The sequence below is a fragment of the Monodelphis domestica genome, chromosome 5 (genome assembly GCF_027887165.1).
Source record: "Monodelphis domestica isolate mMonDom1 chromosome 5, mMonDom1.pri, whole genome shotgun sequence".
Lineage (NCBI taxonomy): Eukaryota > Metazoa > Chordata > Mammalia > Didelphimorphia > Didelphidae > Monodelphis > Monodelphis domestica.
Genome location: NC_077231.1, coordinates 215148095 through 215171006, shown reverse-complemented (window position 1 = coordinate 215171006; position 22912 = coordinate 215148095). Strand labels below are relative to the sequence as shown.

The following is a 22912-nucleotide window of genomic DNA, read 5'->3' as shown; positions in this document are numbered from 1 at the left end:
GTTTTATCATTTTCCTTTTCTGTCATTATGGTCAATCTGATAGGTGTGTTATGTTACCTCAGAGTTGTTTTAATTTTTGTTTTTCTAATAGGGATTTAGAGCATTTTTTGCATGATTATAGAGAACTTTAATTACTTTGAGAATTGCCTATTCATATCCTTTTACCATTTACCATTTAATGAATGAGATAATCAACTCATTTCTCCATGTATTTGAGAAATTAAGCCTTCATTAGAGAAATTTGTAAAAAAAAATTGCACCATTGTGTCTACTGCATTTTATTCTCCATCCTATGCCTTCCTGTTTAGATTCCAACCACCACATCCTCCAATTGGTCCTCTTTTCTATCAGCTCCACCTCCCTTCTCTTATCCCATTTCTGTCTCTACTTTCTTATAGGGTAAGATAAATTTCTATTCTCATTTGAATGTGTATGTTCTTCCCTCACTGAACAGTTCCCATGAGAGTAAGGTTCAGATGCTCCCCTCCCCACTTCCTCGATATTTTCCTTCACTGTAAAAGCTCTTCCATGCCTTTTTATGTGACAATTTACCCTATTCTGTTTTCCCTTTCCCTCTTTTCCCAGTACATTCCTCTTCCTCATGCCTTAATTTTATTCAACTTATCCTTGTTCTCTGCCTGTGTGTACCCCTTCTAATTGTCCTAATAATGACAAAGTTGTTTGGAGCTATAAGAATCATCTTCCCATGTAGGGTTATACACAGTTTAACTTTTTTGAATGTCTTTTGATTTTTCTTTCCCGTTTACCTTTTAATGCTTCTCTTGAATCTTGTATTTGAGAGTCCATTTTTCCATTCAGCTCTGTTCTTTTCATTAGGAATGTTTGAAAGTTCTCTATTTCATTGAATACACATTTTCCCCTGAAGGATTATACTCAGTTTTGCTGAATAAGTCATTTTTGATCGAAGTCCTAGCTTCTTAACCCTTTGGGATATCCTATGCCAGGCACTGCAATTCCTTGATGTTGAAGCTGCTAATTTTGTGCTATCCTGATTATGACTCTATGTTATTCAAATCATTTCTTTTTTGCTGCTTGCAATATTTTTTCCTTAACCTGGAAATTCTGAAATTTGGCTATAATATCCCTGGGAGTTATCCTTTGGGGATCTCTTTCAGGAGGCGATTGGTGGAAACTTTCCATTTCCGTTTTGTCCTCTGGTTATATAGAATGTCAGGGCAGTTTTCCTTGATAATTTCTTGAAAGATGTCTAAGCTCTTTCTTTATCATGGCTTTCAGTAGGTCCAATAATTCTTAGATTATCTCTCCTGAATCCATTTTCCAGGTGATTTGTTTTCCCCCAATTGTTATTTCACACTTTCTTCTATTTCATTCTTTTGACTTTGATAGATTATTTCTAGATATCTCCCGGAGTCAATAGTAGTAGATATTGAAAGTTGGTTAAATTATAGTAGTGGGAAATTTTAGAGAAGTTACACCAGGAAATAAGCCAAGGAAGAGACTGAATCTTGAGCTCCTCCCCTACACTACTTCCTGTTTCTTTCCCAACTGTCTGGATAAGGATCTTTTCACAGATGGTAAGTTGAAGATTTTCCCACTAATAACCAAATCCTACAACCAGTCCTTTAACTAAAGGATATTTTATTCTTTGGAGAGAGGGGGTCAGAAGAGATTGGGGGGAAAGAGGGAAAATTAGGGTCTCCCTAATTTCTAAGTTATCTTATTGATTGAAGGTTTTGAAATATAGTCAATTCAGAAAAAATTATCATCCCCTAAGGATAGATATTAATAGCACTGCTGACAAGTCTCTTCTGGGCTAAACCAAATTTCTCCTCAGCTCACAGTCTAGGTAGAAGGCAATAGCTAGAGAGGAGATGAAGGGGTCTGTCTTCCATCTTCAGGTAAAAACAGCCAAGAAGGATATGAAGTCTCAGGCAGCTGGAGCTTCCTAACTGCTTTCTCCAAGGTTCCATTGGAACAGTCTCCCTTCCCCTGCAGATTTGTGTTCCAAAAGCTCTGAGCTCCTTTGCTTTTTGTAGATCCATTTTTCTTTGCCCAATATTTTCATTTACAGTATCTCCTGGAGTCATTAGCTCCCACTTGCCCAATTCTAATTTTTAAAGCATGATTTTCTGGAATGAGCTTTTGTACATCCTTTTCCATTTGGCCAATTCAACTTTGTATAGAGTTCTTTTCCTTCAATGAATTTGTGTACCTCTTTTTTCCATAGGACCAATTCTGGCTTTTGAGAAGTTCTTCTCTTCAGTGCATTTTTGTATATCTTTTATCCATTTGGCCAATTCTGCTTTTTAAGGAGTTCTCCTTCATTGGATTTTGGTGCCTCTTTTACTAATTGGCCTATTCTATTATTTAAGATACTAATTTCTTTAGTGTTTTTGTGCCTCTTTTACCAAGCTGTTGACTTTTTTCCATGATTTTCTTGTATTATTCTTATTTCTTTTCCCAATTTTTCTTCTACTTCTCTTATTTGATTGTTAAAATTCTTTTGGGGCTTGAAAGCAATTCATATTTTTCTTGAGAGGCTTTGGATATAGCAGTATCAACTTTGTTGTCTTCTGAGTTTGAGTTTACCCTGTCACCAAAATAACTTTCTATGTTGAGTTTCTTTTTTTGTTGTTTGCATGATCTCTCTCTCTCCTCTCTTTTCTTTCTTTCTTTCTTTCTCTCTCTACTCTCTCTCTTTCTTTTTTTCTTTCTCCCTCCTCTCTCTCTTTCTTTTCTTTTTAAAAACTATTAAAAATTGGGCTCTGTAACTGTGGTGAAGGGAGCACCATTCCAAGCTTCAAGTTCTTTGTGCAGCTGCCTTCAGAGCTGGCTCTGGGAATCTATCTGCTTTCAGTTCTTCCAAGGTGGTATGATGTAAGGAGAGGTGGATTTAATACTCTCCCAGCCTGTCCTCTGCTCTGTGAGTAACCCCAAGCACTCTTTTCTGCCTTGGAACTGTGCCCAGGGTCCCCTGCTCTCCTCTGGCTACAAGTGCTGATGTATGCTGGTGCTCCTCCTGACTCCAGGACTGCTTCCTGGATCTGTACGTGATCAACTCAATATGTCTTGCACCCAGAGTCAGCAAAGGGACCTCTGCAATCTCCTTCTGAGCAATTGTCTGCCCCCCCCCCCCCACTAGCTGTGGTTTTGAGCTCAGGAAACCTTTGTTGATGCCTCAACTGTTCTAGGACCTGCCCTGTTGTGATTCTTTGCATTCTAGTCATCCTAGTGCACTAGAACCCTCATATCATTCTTCTAAGTTGTGTTGGGCTGAAAAATTACTCCACCCCCTTTTTTTGTGAGTTCTGTTGCTCTAGGATTCGTTCTGAGGTATTATAGTTTTTTGGAGGGTAATTTGGTTGAGATCAGATAGGTCTTCTACCTTCTCTACCATCTTGGCTCCACCATTAAATGGAGATAATAATGTTTAAACTCACGGAGTTGTCTTCAGGATCTAATGAGGTAATATGTGTAAAATATAATGGCAGTTAGGTAGCATGGTGACTAGGGGGCTGACCCAAGAATGTAGAAGACTTGAGTTCAAATTTTCCTAGTCATTAGCTATGTGATCATGGATAAATCCTCCCTCAACCTCAGTTTCTTCCTCTGTAAAATGGAGATAATGATAGCACCTATTGCACAGGGTTCTTGGAAGGATTAAATGAGATGATATATGTAAAGTGCCTTCTAAACCTTGAAAGTGTTATATAAATAAATTCTAGGCATTCTTCTTAAACATAAAACATCACAGAAGTCAGAGGTCAGTTGTTACTATCATCTCCCCACGTTCTCTTCTGTTCTCTCCTCACTGATGCTGGAAGTGATTGTAAGTCAGTCATTGTGGGGAGCGATTGAGGCAAGAGAAGTCAGGATCATTGTGGTTTGAGAAGAAAGGACCCTAGACCCATCAGGATTCTTTTCATTCCTTTCTTTGAGCACCATTTTCTTTATACCGAAGTATTCTTTTTCTTATTTAGGCAATCAGCATTAAATGACTTGCCCAGGATCACATAGCTAGGAAATGCCTGAGATGGTTTATATCTTCAGTAAGCACATAGCCTTCCAGTATCTTCACAAAGCTTATATGGTGAATGGGCCAGAGATGGCGAATGAGCTTCTGGAAAAAGAGAAAGGGAACAATTATTGATTAAGTGCTTACTCTGTTCTAAGCCCTGTGCTAAGTACTTTATAGATATTTTTTCATTTAATAGAATAGAAGAGCATGAGATTTTTCCCATTGGGTTGGTGCCTTGGTCTGTCTAGTACATTTCCTAAACTTTGACAGAAATCAAAGGAATGTGTGCCATGTTAAGGATATGGTTGTTGTCCATTATGATGTCAACCTCAACAGGTAAGACATAAATTCAAGACTGTCTAATTTTTTTTTTACATTTATATAGATCTGGAGTAGCTAGGTGGCACAGGGCCAAGCCTGAAATCAGGAGACCTGGATTCAAATCTAGCTGTGTGACACTGGGCAAGTCACTTACCCTATTTGCCTAGCCTTGACCTCAGAGTTGTTACTAAGACTGAAAGTTTAAAAAAAAAACGTTCATAAAGATCTGAGGTTAATGAATATATTTAAACCTTTCTTGTACTTGTTGAACTTGTTGAAATAAATCCAGTAGAACAGTGTAGCTAGAACATAGAATACCTAAAGAGAAGTAATATGCAATAAGGCTAAAAGATTAGATTGGAGCCAGATTGTGAAAGGGCTTTAAATGCTAAACAAAGGAGTTTATATTTTATCCTCCAAGTAATAGAGTCGCAGGAGCCTTTCCACCAGGGGAGTAACATGATCAGAATTGTGCTTTGGGGAAGGCACTTTCTGTGTGGAGCATGGGTTGGGGAGAGGAGACCAGTTAAGCTACTTCCACAGGCCAAGGGAGAGGTGATGGAGAACGGATTCTGTGAGGAGGGGGAAGGTCGCAGCTGGGAGAGCTCTGATGAGGGTAGAACTGACTGATACAGCAGCTGAATGGATGGAAATGAGGAAGATAGAAGAAGGAAGAGGGATGCATTTTTCATCTTTTAAAGCTTGTAATGTATCACCAGTAGCAAAGACTTGCTCATTTCTGTTCTAACTGGATGACCTTTCTTTCATACGGATTTGTTTACAGATGAAAACAATGCTACTAGTCAGGAAGTTTCTGTTTGTTCCAGGGTTGGTCATTAAAACTGAGAGGGCTCTAGTTTAAGATAGGTAGAGTCAGATTTCAGGTCTAGCCTGTAATTCACACCTGAGCTCATTCTTCAATACCACCCCTAGAGGGAGGAAGAGTCATAATAATCATCCTTGTGAAATACCCATTTTACAGCTTGCAGAATTCTAGGAAGAATAATTCAGTGACTTCCTGAAGGCTGGTAAATCAAAGTCCATGGCCAATATCCAGTAATAGTTTGAAGAATTATTGTGTCATGAAGATAAGCACCAGCCAGGTGACATAGGGCAAGGCTGAATGAACCTTCCTTTTTTGTTTTTTGTTTTATTTTTTAGAAAATTTTATTTAATTCATTAATTTAGAATGTTTTTCCATGGTTACAAGATTCATGCTCTTTCCCTCTCCCCTACCTTCCCCCCCTCCTGTAGCCAACATGCAATTCCACTGGGTTTTACATGTGTCATTGATCAAGACCCATTTCCATATTATTGATATTTGCACCAGGGTGATCCTTTAGAGTCTACATCCCCAACCATATCCCCCTTGACCCATGTAATCAAGCAGTTGTTTTTCTTCTGTGTTTCTACTGTCACAGTTTTTCCTCTGAATGTGGATAGTGTTCTTTCTCATAGATCCCTCAGAATTGTACTGGATCGTTGTGTTGCTGCTAGTAGAGAAGTCCATTGCATTCGATTATGCCACAGTGTATCCATCTCTGTGTACAATGTTCTCCTGGTTCTGCTCCTTTCACTCTGCATCTGAGGTCATTCCAGTCAGTATGAACCTTCCTGGTTCAACATTTCAAGAGATTTAAATATTTTAAGTGATTTTTTTAAAAATTAGTATCAAATTTACCGCAACTCATTTTGAATGATGTAAACCTTACTTCAATTTGATATTTATGTTTTGAATATATAAATGTATACTTTATATTCTTCGTGTATATCCTATATTCTATAAATTTAAACTATGGAATGCATACTATATATTATATGTATGTATTTTATATAATATAGAATGTATTCTATATCTAGAATATATGTATCTACTACAAGTAGAATATATGCTATCTTATATCATCTGGAATATATACTATGTATACATATTCTTTATTATACATAGCATATGGAATACATATATCATAGATATTCTATGCACATGTCTTATATATCATATAGAATATAGGATATTTATTTATCTACTTCTTTATACTGGTAGGCAGGGAATTTGTGCTGCTTCTAAATTGCAATTTAGAGGTGAAATTTGAGGCTTTAGTGTTTAATAAACATGTGTTGAATGAAATTAAATTGAATGGAGGCTCACATCAAGGCATTTGGCTTGATAAGGATTATAGAATGAAACTTGTGACCAATCTAGTGCCATATAACTACTTGATCAAGGTAGGTTGTGATTGGCACCCTTGCAGAACTGTAATTAGAAATTCTTGTAACCAGAGCTAATTTAGTTGATAAGGAAGAAAGAAGACTAAAGTCCATCCCCAGTCAATGGTCCATCCCCAGTCAATTAGGCACAGTCATTTTGAAAGCGTTACCAGCAAGTTCCCTAGGTGATGAGAATCATCCTGTCCTAATTATGGCTCTGCCTTCCCATCAGTTGTGCTTCATTTTAATTTTTCTCCCTTATAGATCTTGGATGAGGTAGAAAAACGTCGGGGCATCTCCCCAGCCCTGGTGCAGCCACTCATGAGAAGTGTCATGGAAGCCCCTTTTCCAGCTCTGGGCAAAACCATCACCGTCAAGAACTTCTTGCCAGGCTCTGGAACTGAAGTGAGTGACTGGACTCCTCTTATCTTTGTGGGGAGAGGAGACCCCAGCTGCCAGAAACCGTATTCTAAGGACTAACAATCAGTGGGTAGCAGAATTTAAGTCTTTCCTACACTGGATTCCCAAGACTGATGCAAGGCAGCATTCTCATTCATTAGGATCAGTCAATCCATCAATAAACATTTATTCAGCATTTGCTGTGTACCAAGCACTGGGGACACAAAAAGAAGCAAAAGGCAACCCTTGCCCTCAAGGAGGTTATTGTTTAATGGGAGAGACAACATGCAAACAAATATGTAGATATAGATAAACAAGCTCTATACAGGATGAATAGGAAATAATTGGGGGAAGGTACTAGAATCAAGAGGGGTTGGGGAAGGCTTCTGGTAGAAAGTTGGGACTTACTTAAAGGAAGCCCAGGAAGTCAATAGTCAGAGCAGAGGAGGGAGAGTGTTCCAGGCTGGGGCAGGGACAGCGGGGAGAAAATATCTGAAACCTAGAGATAAAGTGTCTTCTTTGTGGAATGGCCAGGAGGCCAGTGTCACTGTATCAAAGTACTCTTCCTGCTAGGAATAAAGTCTAAGAAGACTGGAAAGATAAGATGGAGATAGATCCTGAAAGGCTTTGAATGCCAAATAGAACATTTTATATTTGATCCTGGAGGGGACAGAGCACTGGAGTTTATTGAAGAAGGCAGGGGTTAGGAAAATCACTTAAATGATTGAGGGGAGGATGGCTAGGAATGGGGAGAGGCTTGAGGGGCTGAGGACTTGTACTAGAATGGGGCAGTACCAAAGGAGAGATGGGGGCGCATTGGAAGATCTTGGAAGCAGATTGGATATGGAGGGTGAGAGGCAGTGAGAAGTCCAAAATGACTTGGGACTGGGAAATTGTTACTTTATGCCTGGCTTCAGGAATATTGGGGGGTGGGAGTGGAGTGAGAGTCTAATCCATCTTGTCTAGAATTATCCCCCTGATTTAAAGCCTATGGAGCAGGGGGAGGTTATAGATGTACACAACAATTTTCTTGCTAGTGTCACTGCACTTTCCTAAACCTCAGCAGTCTTTGGTCCTTTATTTAAACTAACCTGCTGGCATATCCTGTGGCCCTGAAAGTATGAGTGATTCTTGAATTCACAGAATTCAGAGAGAGATTGAGCTGGCTAGGTAGGACCTTCGAGGTCATCCAGTCAACCTTATTTTTTACAGCTACAGAAATGGAAGGTAACTTACCCCAAGATTTATGGCAAATGAGCCAGACCTGAATCTGGTGTTCATATTTCCAGCTCTCTCATTCTGTCTCCTTGATACTCTCTTCTCTTCGCCCCTTTCTCTAACATCTAGACATTTGCCTTCTCATTTCTTTCTTTCTCTTCCCTTCTGTCCATTTCTTTCTCTACAAGTTTTTAAAGCCTTTCCCTTTCTCACTCTATCCTGATTTCCTCTTCTGCCATTCCTTATCCTTGCCAGTAGTCAGCCTGACTGGGACTCCTTTAACATAGATTTGAAAGTCTAAAGACCTGGGGTCTAGTCTCAGCTCTTCTATTAACTAGCGGAAGAGCCTTGGATAAGTCATGGTGCTCCTGTGGGTTTTGGTTTCCTCATCGATCAAATCTTGGGCTAACTAGGGCCCTCACCACTGTTCTCATTCCTCCGGCAGGTGATTGAACTGTGTCGGCCCCTTGACTCCAGGCTTGAGCACGTGGACTTTGAGTCTCTCTTCTCGTCTCTCAGCATCAGGCACCTGGTCTGTGTCTTTGCTTCCCTATTGCTGGAAAGGAGGGTCATCTTTATTGCAGATAAGCTCAGGTACATACCTCACCCTTTTATTGTTATATCCCACTTTGTGGTGGTGATAATAGCTCATAGAATGCCAAAAGGTTTATGAAGCACTTTCCTATAACAAATCTTAACAAGCGAATAGCAATTGTCTGCTGCTGTCCAACTAAGTGTCCCTCCTGGCTCCAAGAAAAAATAAGACAAAGCCTAAAACAAAATGGTCACCCTAAGATCCCACCTAATTTAATCCCTAATTTTATATGGAGGTGCTTTAGTAAGCATGAGCTATAAGCAGAGAAAAGAAAAAGGAAAGGAAGGAAAAAAGATTGCAAGAAAGAGGGAACATAAAAGAGTAAGGAGGTAAGAAGAAAACTAGGTAGCACAGTAGAGAGAGCACCAGGCCTGGAGTCAGGAGAACCTGGGTTCAATTTTGGCCTTAGATACTTCCTAGTTGTGTGACCCTGAACAAGCCACTTAACTTCAATTAACTAGCCCTTGACATTCTTCTGTCTTAGAATTGATACTGACAGAAGGTAAGAGTTTTTTTAAAAAAGAGTAAGAAGGTAAAAGAAGGAGGCAAATGTGTTACAAAAAGAATAGAGAAGAGAATGCAAGGGAGACAGGGTTATAGAGGAGAAAACAAACTGGATTAGACATCCAGGGTCTTAGGTACTAGTCTTGGTCCTGCTTCTAAGATGACACAAGTCAAAGCAGAGCTAAAAAAAAAAAGCACTGATGTGAAACTGAATGAATCCAAATTCCCCAGAAGAAAACAGTAGTATTGTCTTGTTTCAAATATTAGAATTTGCAACTATATCCTTTTACCTTGCATTTTGGGTCCAAACACCTCATGTAGATGTTGGCTAAAATGACCAAGATCATGAATAACATCAATTAAATTTACAAAGTGTAATCCTGGTAACTCTTGGAACCATAACTTGTGGGAAAGGAGAGATATAACCAGCAGGCTTCACGCTATTAGGATTTCAGGCTGGCAAATGCAGGTGCAAAGGTAGGGACAATATCTAGCCTGGAAAATGTGGTTGGATGGATGGAGAAATAGAGAAACAGAGACAGCATTTATTAAGCTTCTACTCTGTGCCAGCCATTGGGCTACATACTAGAGATACAAAGAGAGGCAAAAGACAATCACTTTCCTCAAGGAATTCACAATCCAATGAGGCCAGCTATGTACAAGCAAGCTAAGTAAAAGATGAACAGGAAATATTCAACAGAGGGAAGGCACTGAAATTAATAGATAGGAAAAGTCTTCCAATAGAAAGTGAGCTTTTAGCTGGGACTTGTAGGAAGCCAGGGAAGTCAACAAGACAATTCTTACTCTCAAGAAGCTTATATTCTAATAGAAAAAAAGTCAATATATAAAAGAGAGCTGGAAATTTGGAAGGGAAAAGAAAAAGCGAGTGAAAAAGTAGAAAAAGAAGTCTGGAGAGCAAGTTGGGCTGGAAGAGTTGGAAAAAGAGTTTGATGACTGGGCTTAGCCAAGAGGAGATTAAATTAAGAGAGGGTTGAAAAACTTCCATCACAACTGAAAAATCTCTAAGGACCATGGTTTAGCAAGCAAACATGGTTTATACTGAATGAGAGAAAAAGGGAAAAGGAAGTAAATATGACAGGAACATAGTTAGATAGCATAGTGAATACAGTATTGGACTTGGGAGTCAAGAAGGCCTGAATTCAAATCCTGCTTCATACAAGAAATTCAAAAACAGTTGTCTTTCTTCCCATTGCAAGTCTGGTTAGACTAGTATTGTGCTTTCCTAGCCTCCATTTTTTTTTTTAATTTTAAACAATTTGCTCTATTTTGCCCATTCTAGCTTGGATTTTTAGATTAGTGTCTATTATTCTTTCCTTAGTCAGTTTTGGCAAATTAAGGAAAGAAACTCTGTTTCTTTAAGTTTGTAACTAGAGCCTGGTAGCTGGGCAGCTCTCCAGTTCCCCTGGTATTGGGGACTTCAGATGGGGGAATTCTAAAAGCCAGAGATGAGTAATGACACTTCAGTGACCAAGATCCGATTCCTCGGCAGTTTAGTAATACCCTCTCTATATTTTTGTCATTCTTGCTCCTTCCCAACTTCCCCATTTTGGTGACTTTTACAAGTAGTTCTATAGCCTTGGTTTGAAGGGGATAGAGGCAGGACTTCAGGGACCAAGGCAGAATATATAAGATAACTCTGATAAATCTACTTCGGTAGATAGGCAGGAGATATGTCAGTTGTGGGATGAGATACAGTGGGAAAAGCTATGAATATGTAGTCAAAAGTCTGGAGTTCTAATCATATCCCTTCCTAGAGGACACAGGGAAAGTGTCTTTGGCTTCAGTCTTTGTGTTGTCCTTGATTAACGGTTCTTAATCTTTTCATGTCTTGGCTCCCATTGGCATCCTGCTGAAACTGACAAAACTCTTAGGAAAAAAATTTTTTTTTTTATCCATAACTGAAAGAAATACTAGGGAGCAACTAGATGGCACAGTTGATTGAGAGCCTAGCCCAAAGATGGAAGGTCCTGGGTTCAAATCTGGACTCAGATATTTCCTAGTTGTGTGACCCTGGGCAAGTCACTTAACCCCCACTGCCTAGCCCTTACTGCTCTTCTGCCTTGGAACCAAAACACAATACTGATTCCAAGACAGAAGGTAAGGGTTTTAGAAAAAAGAATTTCAGCCAGAGGTTAGTGAAAATAATGATGTAATTTCTTTTTTTCCATCTAAGTTCACCAGTCCTCTGAAAACTATCTGGATCCCTGGTTAAGAGCCCCTGCTTAGATGATCTAGAAGTTCCTTTTGTTATGCTAACACTCTCTATGATCCTCTTTTGGATTTAGATGGAGGAAAGTACAATGTAGGAAAGATGAACAGAGTCATGATGGCTATGGAGAGATGATAAGGAGAGGAAAAAGAAACCAACCATCATTTCTCTGGGAGGGGAAATTATAGCAACACAGAATATTGCTCATAAAGACAGGGTGGTGTAATAGAGCACCAAATTTGAAATCAGAAGATGAGGGTTCAAATCCAGCTCTGCCATTACCTGTGTGATCTTGGTAAATATCAGTACCTCTCTGCATCTGTTTCCTTATCTATAAAGTGAGTAGAATGAACATCTATATTTCACTGCTTCAGTAGAATTAGCTGATCTTTAAAAATCTCTTCTAACTCAAACGCCCATGAAACTTTGTGAGATCTGAGAAGAGAATAAAGTCCCCACATCCCTGGTTCTCATAGTGCCAGATTATCATATACCCAGTGCCACGTGGCTTTGCACAGAAAGAGAGAAGTTCCTAATGGTAGTGAAAGATTTATTACTTAGCAATAGTTTGCTGGCAGACCATTAGGAATAATGGTTACCTTTCTTACTTGCCAAGGGCTGCTCAGAAATTAAAGAAAGCACTAGATAGAGAAATAGGTTCTTCCAGGTCTTAATTTTTAGCAAAGAACAATATAACATGTTCAAGTCAGTAAAGCAGGAATAATGAGGATCAAAGCTAAGATTTTCTTTATTCCAAGTTAATAATCTTAACCTTTTTTGAGGCATTGATCCCTTGGACAGTCTGGTGAAGCCTGTGGAATATTTCTCACATAAATGTTTTTAAAAGTGAAAATAAAATACATAGGATTACAAAGGAAATTAATTGACATTAAAATGTAATTTCTTCCCATCCAAGTTCATGGACCCCCTGAAATCTCTCCACAGTTCACGGACCACAAGTTAAGAATCCCTGTTTCAGGACAAAGGCTTAGGCACACATGTGTTTCTGTAACCAAGACCTTAAATATAGGCTGATGTTTCTTGCCAAGGGCTAATTGTTTAAGGGAGAAAGCATGTGCCCCACCTGAGTTATGAACATATGAAAAAGGATTTGTTGTTGTGAAATGGAAGGCTTAGAAAACATACTTTCACTCCAAAATGGCTGTGATCTAACAGAGGCCCCAAGTTCAACAAAAACAATTAAAATAACTTTGAGGAGAGAAGGCTAAAACGCAACCTCGGTCCATGAATTGGCCAACTGTTCTTGACTTATGGCAGACATTAGCCCGCATAGGTTTGCTAGCCATAACATAAACATCTATAGTCTTCTTTTCATGGTCACTGCTGCAGAATTATTAACCCACTGCAAGAGGAAATACCAGAGGATCACACCACATACTGGGTGAGCTGGGAGAGGATTTTTGAGTTGAGCCAAAAAACAAGTGTAGAGTGGCTGCTTGATTCTTTTTCATCTTTAGAATGGAAATTGAGTGTTTCTTAAGGTCCTGTCAAGCCAAAGTTTGGCAGATAGAGAGGAAAGAATGTTAGGGGCGGGTGGGATGGGGGTGGCATAGCCTACTGTTGTCATAGCAACCCAAGTAAATATTCCCATAATACCTCTATCCCCATTATGTCTGCGGATAAATAAAGAAGTTTATAAAGTTTATTCTCTCCCCCTACCTCTCTACCCCCCAAAGCTTTCATCAAACATGAAACAATGGCCAGTTCTACCATTCAGGGAAGGAAGCAGACACCCCTGTTTACAAAAAGACAGAAGAATATCATTCAGGATAAAGAAATTATCTTTCATTATCTTTTTAAGTGATCTCTTAGGTCTCTTCTAGGTCTAACTTTCCATGAGGCTACTTACTACTGATAAAACATTAATACATATTTATTCAATCTAAATTCAGACCACTGGCAGCTAGTGTAAAGTTTAGGCAGCCACCCTGAGTTTTATCCTAGTCATAACTTATGTTTATATGGTATATTTGTATAACTCTGTGAATTACTAAGCAAATAATGTCTCTGTGGATGTAAATATGCTTTTGTGTTCTATTGGCTTAATATTAATGATTTTCTCTTTTTAGCTCATAAAACTCCTCAAATATAGCTACTATATGCTCCTTGGAATTTTTAATTCCCCATAATGTTGGCATGGAGCACCCACTCTAGGCAGAATATTTTATTGGAGGCACTGTGACTGTAATTTTAGTAGCTGCTATAAGGCAGTCAATGTTGCTTTGGATTTTAGAGTTCACGTTCTATAATTTGCATAATACCAAACATGGATGATCTAGCAACTCGGGAATTAATATACATTATCTAGACAAGTATGCATTTTTCATTTTAAATAATTTCATTGCATTCATTTAAGCAAGTAAAGCAATATATAAACAAAAATTATAAGACAGAGAACTAGGAATATGGTGACCTTCCTCTGGTCTCAGACCTCCATGCTCATTCTTAGGTTCATAGGATTTAGAGGTAGAAAAAACTTTATAGATCAACTGGTTCAGCTAAAGTACTGAATTGTTATTTTAGGAAAACATCATTTGAAGCAAGATTTAAAGAAATACAACTTAGACATACAAACTGATGCCTTTTCACTGTAATCTTTATTGTTTATCCATTGCTATTTAATTTCTGATTTTTTTGCATAGAGTTAGATTCCTTCCTCAGTTATACTTGCACAGTTTCCCCATTTTGGAGGTTATGGATCAGCTTCATTGTGAAAATTTTCTCCTTGGATTTGCTCTCCCCAATCTTGCTAACCTGCTTAAAATGTTCCAGAGCCTCCCTGGACACTTTTATTGAATAATGTAGTGGAAAGATCACTCAACAGAATCAAGCATCAATATCTTCACCATAATGGAGATAATAATACTTTGACTTTCTTCCAAAGTTGTTGTGAGGGATGAACTTTTGCAAACTGGGAAGCAATACATAAATACAAAATTATGATGATCAAAATAATATAGCCAATGAGTCATAAAATCAGTTTCCTGTAGCATCTGTCATTCTTTTCAAATTCTAAAGAGAAAACTCCTATTGCCCACACTGAGTTCTTTTTTATAGACTTTATTAGAACCAGAACAGACCTTCAAGATACCTACTTTCATCCATTCATTTTATAAATGAGGGCACTGAAACCCCAGCATGTAAAGTGATTTGTCTATGGTTATTTGGTTGATTGGAGCAGAGTTTGATCCTTGAATATTAAGTCGCATACCTTTTCTACTATACTTTATTGTCTTTCCTTATCATTCAGAACTACAATAAAACATGGTAGCCACATACATACCACCCTCTCACAATACATGTGCACACACCCCAGTCCAATTGTCAATCTGACAATCCTAGCCTTTCCATTATTTAATCAGTCTTTTCTGGAGCTGACCACTAGTGTGAGCATCATTTTACTGAGTTCTGGAGTGGGTTAATTAAACCATCCTAACAACTACCAGAGCTTTTACAACAAATAGAAACAACTTGGTCTGTTCAATTCAGCACTAGACTGGGTGAATCATGAAGGATACAAGGATTGACAGACCCCACCCACAAGGAATTGATATTCTTAAAATCATTCACTTTTCCTATGCCCATTAGATCTCTAAAATTTCTTTATAACCAAAGTTTTTATTGGAGGTTTGTAAAAATCACCCAGTTGTAAGGAACTTCAAAGGTAATACAGTTGTCCCTCGCTATATTGCAGTTCACTTAATGAGGCTTCACTGTATCATGGGTTTTAAAATATATATATCTCATTCTGTATCACGGAGTTTTCACTATATCACAGGATTTTGCAGATGAATACCATACTGTACACAATGGAAATGGAGTATACGCCACTACCGCTTGGGCAAGTTTGCCAGCATGAGATTGTGCATGACACACTATTGGCTGGTGGAATGAAAGCTGTGTTCTGTATCCTGGTGCTGATTGGTTCAGTGGCAGTAGGTCAATAAGAGTGTGGAAAAGGTTTTGAGGAGAGTGGGAAGGGTTTATAAAGCCTTAAAATATATATGAATAATAAAATAAATATAACGCTACTACTTTTTGGATTTTCACCTATCCCGGGGTCTCTGGAACATAATTCCTGCGATAGGTGAGGGATCACTGTACCTGAGGGATCAACCTGTACCTGTTTGGGAACCCTCCATACAACCAAAAGTAGTATTCAGTCCCCACTTGAAGATTCCCAGTGAGAATGACTCTGATTGTTAGAAAAATCTCCTTCCTGTCAAACTAAAATCTAGTTCTCTAAAACTGCCCCCTGGTTCTGCTCTCTGGGTCCAAGAAAAGTCAAGTCTAATTCTTCTATATGACAGTCCTTCAAATATCCAAAGACATTCTTTTTTTTTTTCTTCTCCAGATTAAACATCTTCAATTCCTTCAGCTAATGCCTGTGTGGCATGGTTTCTTTTACTCTTACCATCCCCTTCATCTTCATCATGTGGTACAGTGGAAAGCAATAGCCTTGGAGTAAGAAGATCTGGGTTCCAATCCCATCTCTGCCATTTACTTCCTCTAAAAATTTGGACAGTTCACTTAATCTCTGCTTCTCAATTTCCTCATCGCTTGGAGTAGATAATCTCTAATGTAACTTCCAGCTCTAAATTTATAATCTAGACCTGCTTCATTTTGTCAATATCCCCCCTAAAAACATGGTACCCAGGACTAAACACAATACTCCAGATATGATATGACTTGTCTTATTTGCAGATAAATTAGGAGCAGGCTGGGCATAGCAGTTCCTGGTTTATGAGTAGGGAATGGATTAGTGGGAACATGCCAAAATCCTGACAGAGGAGGCCTCCTCCAAAAGGCCTTTAGAAGCCTGTGAGCAAGAGTGTGGAGCTGCTGGATCAGTGTAACACTCTGTGGAACTCATCCCCACCCGCCAAATTATTTTTGCAATCTCTTCCTTTGCTTTTCTGTCAACCAATGGCCAGATTGTAGTCTGTATCACTCCCCTGAGCAAACTATTCCCTTCCCCCATATGCTACAAGCCAAGCACAGCTGCCAGAATTGGTGATTGTCCCACCACCCCCACCTTAATTAAGGCCAGCTGTGAGTACACTCCTACCCACTTCAAGAGATCCTACCGCCCCATTCTCTTGACCTCCTTTCCAATCTAGTAGAAGCAATAGAAGACAGAGTAGAACCTAATCTGAGGAGGTGGGGAGAGGTGTCATCCTTAGCCATCTCTGAAATCAGCGTGCAGCTTTGTATGCTCCAAGAAGACTTCTTATTATTCCGAGACATAAAGTTCCTCCCCACAAGCCAGGCCCCTGAATAGAAAGGCTCCCCTGGCCCTTAGAAGTCAGGAAAGGAATTCTCATTAGAACTAGTGGCAGCTGAAGAAATGCACATAGACTTCTACCCTAGCCACTCTCTTTTCTCTTCCATCACCAAGGATTTTTAGGAAAACCTTTAAAAGCATACTTATATTTTCCTGTTCGTCCCCATTTGGACTTTGATAACACTTGAAAGGAAAGAAGATAGTTGCATGGGACAGCAGCACTTGGTCTGACCCACTGTGGAGGACTGACCATTCAACTAACCCACTTGCTCTTGCTTGAGCTGTCTTCCCTGCTGCTGGCCAACAGCCTTCTATCCACTCCATACATGGACCTAAAAGTGTTGTAACCAAATATGTTCAGCTCCCTCATTGGATCTTTTCAGGAAGTCTTCTGTTACACTCTTCCAGAACTTCAATGATTATAAATTAAATCAAAACCAAACTTGGAAATCCATGTCCTATAGCAAGAGGGTGCCTCTCCCCTCCCCTATGGTTTTTTTTTTTCTTTCCCTGAAAACTTGAAAAAAAGTCTGCTTCCTACCAAAGTTTGAGATGTGAAAACCTGCTCCTTCCACTAACTCTTAGTTTAACCTCCAACAGGCCACATATTTCTTGGCCTCCTCTTCTGTAAAATATGGGAGTTAAAGCTAATTGATGTTAATTGGTTTAATGAAACTGGGACAATAATCACTAGTGATTAGTTTGGGGGCAGACATACTAGTCTGCAGTTGGGAGCTGATAGCATTAGAAAAAACATTCCACTGACCCTCAAGGGTTCTCCTTGAACCCTGAAGGGCACACATACACAAGTCATCAGCCCTCTGGGACCTTGACTCATCAGTTCAAGTGGGAGTTAGGATAAAGGTCCCTAAAGCTTTATAAATACTACATATATAATAAATTCAACATGTAGCTTTTTTGAAAGGTTGATTTCAAAGGTAACCATCCCAGGAATTCTATAATCCCCTATTCTTTACTTTCCCATCGGCGAAGATGGGTTTATATATTGAGGAAACAATGAGGGGGTGGCCCAGGGTCTAGAGATTTGGGAAAAGAATGTCTTTCCTCAGCCACTATCTATTTCCTACCCTAAATGTTTGTGAGAAAAAGTACTATCTTCTGAAGGATGGCATTTTTTGAAAAATCTTGTGCAGAAGTCATCTCATTTCAAAGTTTGACTCAATTCCTTATGTCTCTCCCTCATTTGCTCTCATTTAGACTACTGTAATAGCCTCTTGTTCTTTCTGCCTTAAACCTAGTCTCTCTCAGATCCAGCTCCCACACCTGAGTAATATTCCTAAAAAATTGTATTTTTTTAAATTGTCACTTCTCTGCTCTGTAACTTTCAGTGGCTCCCACTTGCCTACAGAATAAATTATGAATTTGGAGGCAACTGGGTAGCTCAGTAGATTGAGAGCCACACTTAGAGATGGGAGATCCTAGGTTCAAATATGGCCTCAGGCACTTCCCAGCTGTGTGACCCTGGGCAAGTCACTTAACCCCCATTGCCCAGCCCTTACCACTCTTCTGCCTTGGAACCAATACACACTATTGATTCTAAGACAGAAGGTAAGGTTTTTTTTTAAATAAATAAAGTATGAATTCATCATCCTAATGTTCAGTACATCCCATGACCTATCTCCTACTCCTCTTTACAGCCTTTTCTCACACTTCACAAACCTGGCAAAATGGACTACTCATCAATCTCGCTTTCATCCTATTTTTTAATCTGTGCATTTCCTTCAGCCATCCCCCAGACCTACAGACTCCTCCATTCCCCAGTCACTCATATACTCATGTTCTTTCTTACCTTCTGTCCAGGTTTAAGTCAGATATCATCTCCTCTGCCAAAATCTTCCATGACTTTCCTCACTCCTCCCAAATGAAAGTGATCTTTCTGTCCCCAACTCACTCATGCTTTGGCTAAACCTTCCCCCTGGGAGACAGCTAAGTGACTCAGTGGATTGAGAGCCACACTCAGAGATGGGAGATCCTGGGTTCAAATATGACCCCAGATATTTCCCAGCTGTGTGACCCTGGGCAAGTCACTTACCCCCCATTGCCTAGCCCTAAGGCTCTTCTGCCTTGAAACTGATACATAGTATTGATTCTAAGGTGGAAGGTGAGGGGTTTTTTTAATTAAAAAATAAATATATAAACCTATCCTCTGCCTTCATGTAATTCTTCCAGGTTTCTTACTTATTTGTGGGCTCTGCTCCCCATATTAGACATGAAGTTCTTTATGCACTTCCCTGTAAGTGCATATAAATTTTTTATTACTTTATGTCCAGAACTGAGTGCAGCGCTGCTTTGTACCGATTGGGCACTTAATAGCTATTTGTTGAGTGCAGCGTTTGTTGGTTGAATTTCCCTTCATGGAAGGTCTGATTTAACTATACTGTTTACTCCCATCCTGATTAAGAGAAGGTTTATCTTAAGTATATCTTTATTTGTTTTTTAGCCCTTACTTCGTGTCTTAGTAACAACTCTAAGACAGAAGGGCAAAGGCTAGGCAATCAAAGGGTTAAGTAGCTTGCCCAGGGTCACAGAGGTAGGAAGTATATGAGGCCAGATTTGAACCCAGGATCTCCCAACTCTAGGCCTGGTGCTCTCTAGCCACCCCTTTGAGTATATCTTGTATATCTCTGAGAGGAGCAAGATGTGGACTATCCTTTCTCATCTCTGAAACGATAATTCGATCATTCGGTGGCAATTGATGTACCATAGTCCAGCCCCAGTAGGCATTTCAGAACTCCTTTGAGTATTGAGGAACACCGCTATTTGTGAAAACTGGGACCTGAGGGGACATCTGGGTAGCTCAGTGGATTGAGAGCCAGACCTAGAGATGCAAGGTCCTGGGTTCAAATCTGGCCTCAGGCACTTCCCAGCTGTGTGACCCTGGGCAAGTCACTTAACCCCCATTGCCTAGCCCTTACTGCTCTTCTGCCTTGGACCCAATACACAGTCTTGATTCTAAAACAGAAGGTTAGGGTTTAGAAAAAAAAAAAACTGGGAACTGGGGAGTTTAGGTGATCCAAGCAAGAAATAACAACACAATTTCACTTGGAAAACTAATGTAATCTCTCTGGGAAGTGGCGGTACTAAGGAGCAAAAAAAAGAGTGTACTATGTTAGGCTCTTTTTTCTTTTATCTTCAACAGAAGAAAATGTTTTCTAAGACAATCAAGGAGGAACAAGACAACATAAATGGTGTCACAGGTGGGTGGTGTAGAAACATGACTGACAAGCTAAGAGGAAGCTTGTCCCACCTCTATTTCTTTGAATGGGAATTCATCAAAGTAGGGAGCTCCTGGAGCAGAACTTCCCTTGCCAGTTCAGCACAGATTTTTGACTCTTTCTCCACAACTTGTAGTTTTAGAGAATTGCGCCTGGCACTGAGAGGTTAAGTGAGTTGTCTAGGGTGACACAGTGAATGTATCGCAGAGGTTGGACTTGAACCTAGCTAGGACTTTCTGACTCCAAGGCCAGCTCTCTATCCACTAGGCACTATATGCCTTTCCATTTGCTTTGTATATAGGGAGCCTCTTGCCACATTTGCCTAAGTTTGGTCAACAAATATTCATTAGAGACCTACACTGAATGCCTAATATGGAAATATGTTTTGCATGACTTCACACATATAATAGATATCATATTGCTTGCCTTGGTAATGGGTGGGAGAGAAGCTAGAGAGAGGAACTTTGAATTGGAAGCATTTTAAAGTAGATATTAAAGAATAATATGTGCATGTATATAAAGACCTGTGTTGATACTAGACATCGAAAGGTTACCTCCCAATAAAAATTTTAAGTGAAATATAAGAGGCAACCTCGGTAGCATAGTGGATAACGTGCCAGGTCTGGAGGACCTGAGTTCAAATTTGCCCTCAGACAGTTCCTAGCTGTGGGTCCCTGAACAAATCCCTTAACCCTGATTGCCTAACCCTTGCCCCTCTTTTTTAGAATTGACACCAAGATAGAAGGCAAGTGTTTAAAAAAAAAAGCATAATGTAGTTCTTGCATTTGGGAAGTCTACAGCTAATATTTTCAACAGCAGATCCACTAACTAAATGTTAATTCCACCCTTCAAAATGTTTTCCTTTGCCCATGAGGACTGAGTTAAAAGGGCACATGTGTGCATGCATGCGTGTGTGTGACTCCAAACAAAATCCATTTCCACTGCTAGAAAAAAGAATAATTTCTAAGCTGGAAAGGACCGTAGTAGAGAACATCTTGGAGAGAGGTAGAATCCAATATGGTGAAATGGAAAGAGAGCTGAATTTTAAGTCATAGGACCTTAATTTGAAACTCAGTTTGCCTAGAAGTGTGCTAATAATTGGTAATGCTGGTAAACTAGCCCACGCCCCCATGTATATATGACACACTTTGAAGCCTAATCTGCATTATTATTGACATTTTATCCATCATTTTCTTAAGTCTATGTAATAAAATAGTAAATCAAGCCTTGATTTGTTGCATTTGCAATGAATTGATTTCTGAGGTATAAGTGCTTACATTAAAAATTTAACCATCAGCTCTCCTGAACCAACTCCAGTAAACCCCTGGCTCTGTTTCTTACTATTGGGGTGACCTTGAGCAAGTCAACCTCTGTGAATGTCAGTTTCTTTCTATAATGAGAGAAGTTGGGCTAAAAATGTCAAAATTTGTGACCAAGTCAGAAATCTTTGAAAGTAATAAATCAGCCCTCTGACTATAGTCTAATTTCATTCAGTTTTCCCTTAGGCTCTATATTTCTCCTGCAAGAAATCTTTCTTATGGCCTCGATGGTCTATCCCTTTGCTTTAATAGGTCTTCATTTAGATCATCCCACGCCAGTGGTCTCTTCTCTTTGTAAATGTAGCTAATATCTAAGTAGTCCCTTAGAGGGTCAGTGCCCACAAACTAAAAGTGTGTGTGTGTGTGTGTGTGTGTGTGTGTGTATTAGTGTTTGTATTTGTTTTAAACCCTTACCTTGCATCTTAGAATCAATACTGTGTATTAGTGTCAAGGCAGAAGAGTGGTAAGAGCTAGGCAATAGAGTGACTTGCCCAGGATCACATAGCTAGGACGTGTCTGAGGTCACATTTGAACCCAGGATTTCTCATTTCCAGGCCTGGCTCTCTATCCACTGAATCACCTCGATGACCCAAGTATGTTTGAGTCTGATAAAGGAAGAGATTATCCTCTACCTCAACTAACATCTACATTAAGAAAGCCCAAGACAGTAATGTCCCAGCTGTCTAGAACCAGCAATTTAGCAATCTTGACTTTCTAGAACATGACCAAGAATCGTAAAAAAAAAAAGCAGAAAAGGCCTCAAGTATCAACAATAGTTCATACTGAATAAATACTTATTAAGTGTCTACTCTGTGCCGGGCACTAAGTGCTAGTGTTACAGATATAAGAAAAATATAAGAAAGGCAGCACCTGCCCTCAAGGAACTCCCCATCTAATGGGGGGAAGATAGCACACAAAAGGGGAAGGGGAGGATAAAATGGATACCTGGAAAGAGGGCATGATCAGTGACTGCCCTGGGACCCTTTCTTAAATGGAGGATCTAGAAGGAGCTCTCTGATGTCCCCCTTCTCCAGTCAGAGAGAAGGGGAGGCCTAGAACTAGGGGTTCCAAAGGAGGTGTGAATTTCAGAGTTGGTGTCATCTTTTAGGATGATGAGTTTCTGGAGATCATAAAGTCCAAGAGAGCAATCAGATGAGAAACGAATCAATCATTGCCCCACCAAGCTTGGCTCTCCCAGTTGTTGAGAAAATGTACTTTCCTGTCTCCTTCTGTGGAGCTGGGGGAGGACTATGAGTATGGCACATTGCATATATTGTAAGACAAAGTGGCATTCAGCTAAGTGGTTTTGCTGAATGAATTCTTTTCCTCCTTAGTTTTTGTCATAAGGGATGGCTCACTGGCATGAGGAACAAGGAGGGATATATTCAGAATTAAAAATGAAGACACCAAAATAGAGTCATTGTCACAAAATCCCACACCCTAGAGCTTGGGAACATTATTCACAAGATGACTCCCCAGACCTTTACTCAAAGATCCTTCTACTTTTCTTTTAAATATAGGTTTAACAACTTTTATTCTTGTTTCTAGACCCACATCTTGGCAGTAGCAAATGAGAT

General features: G+C 39.5%; 1 protein-coding gene across 4 annotated transcripts in view; it reads left to right on the top strand.

Moving 5' to 3' along the window:
* The window catches only part of DENND2A (DENN domain containing 2A), a 122430-nt gene that overhangs the window by 83190 nt on the left and 16328 nt on the right, over window positions 1–22912 (top strand). For all 4 annotated transcript variants that reach the window (XM_056799792.1, XM_001375250.5, XM_056799793.1 and 1 more), the window contains exons 13-14: window positions 6794–6934; window positions 8592–8740. In XM_056799792.1, the coding sequence (XP_056655770.1) occupies window positions 6794–6934; window positions 8592–8740 (290 nt within the window). The remainder of the gene's footprint in view (window positions 1–6793; window positions 6935–8591; window positions 8741–22912) is intronic.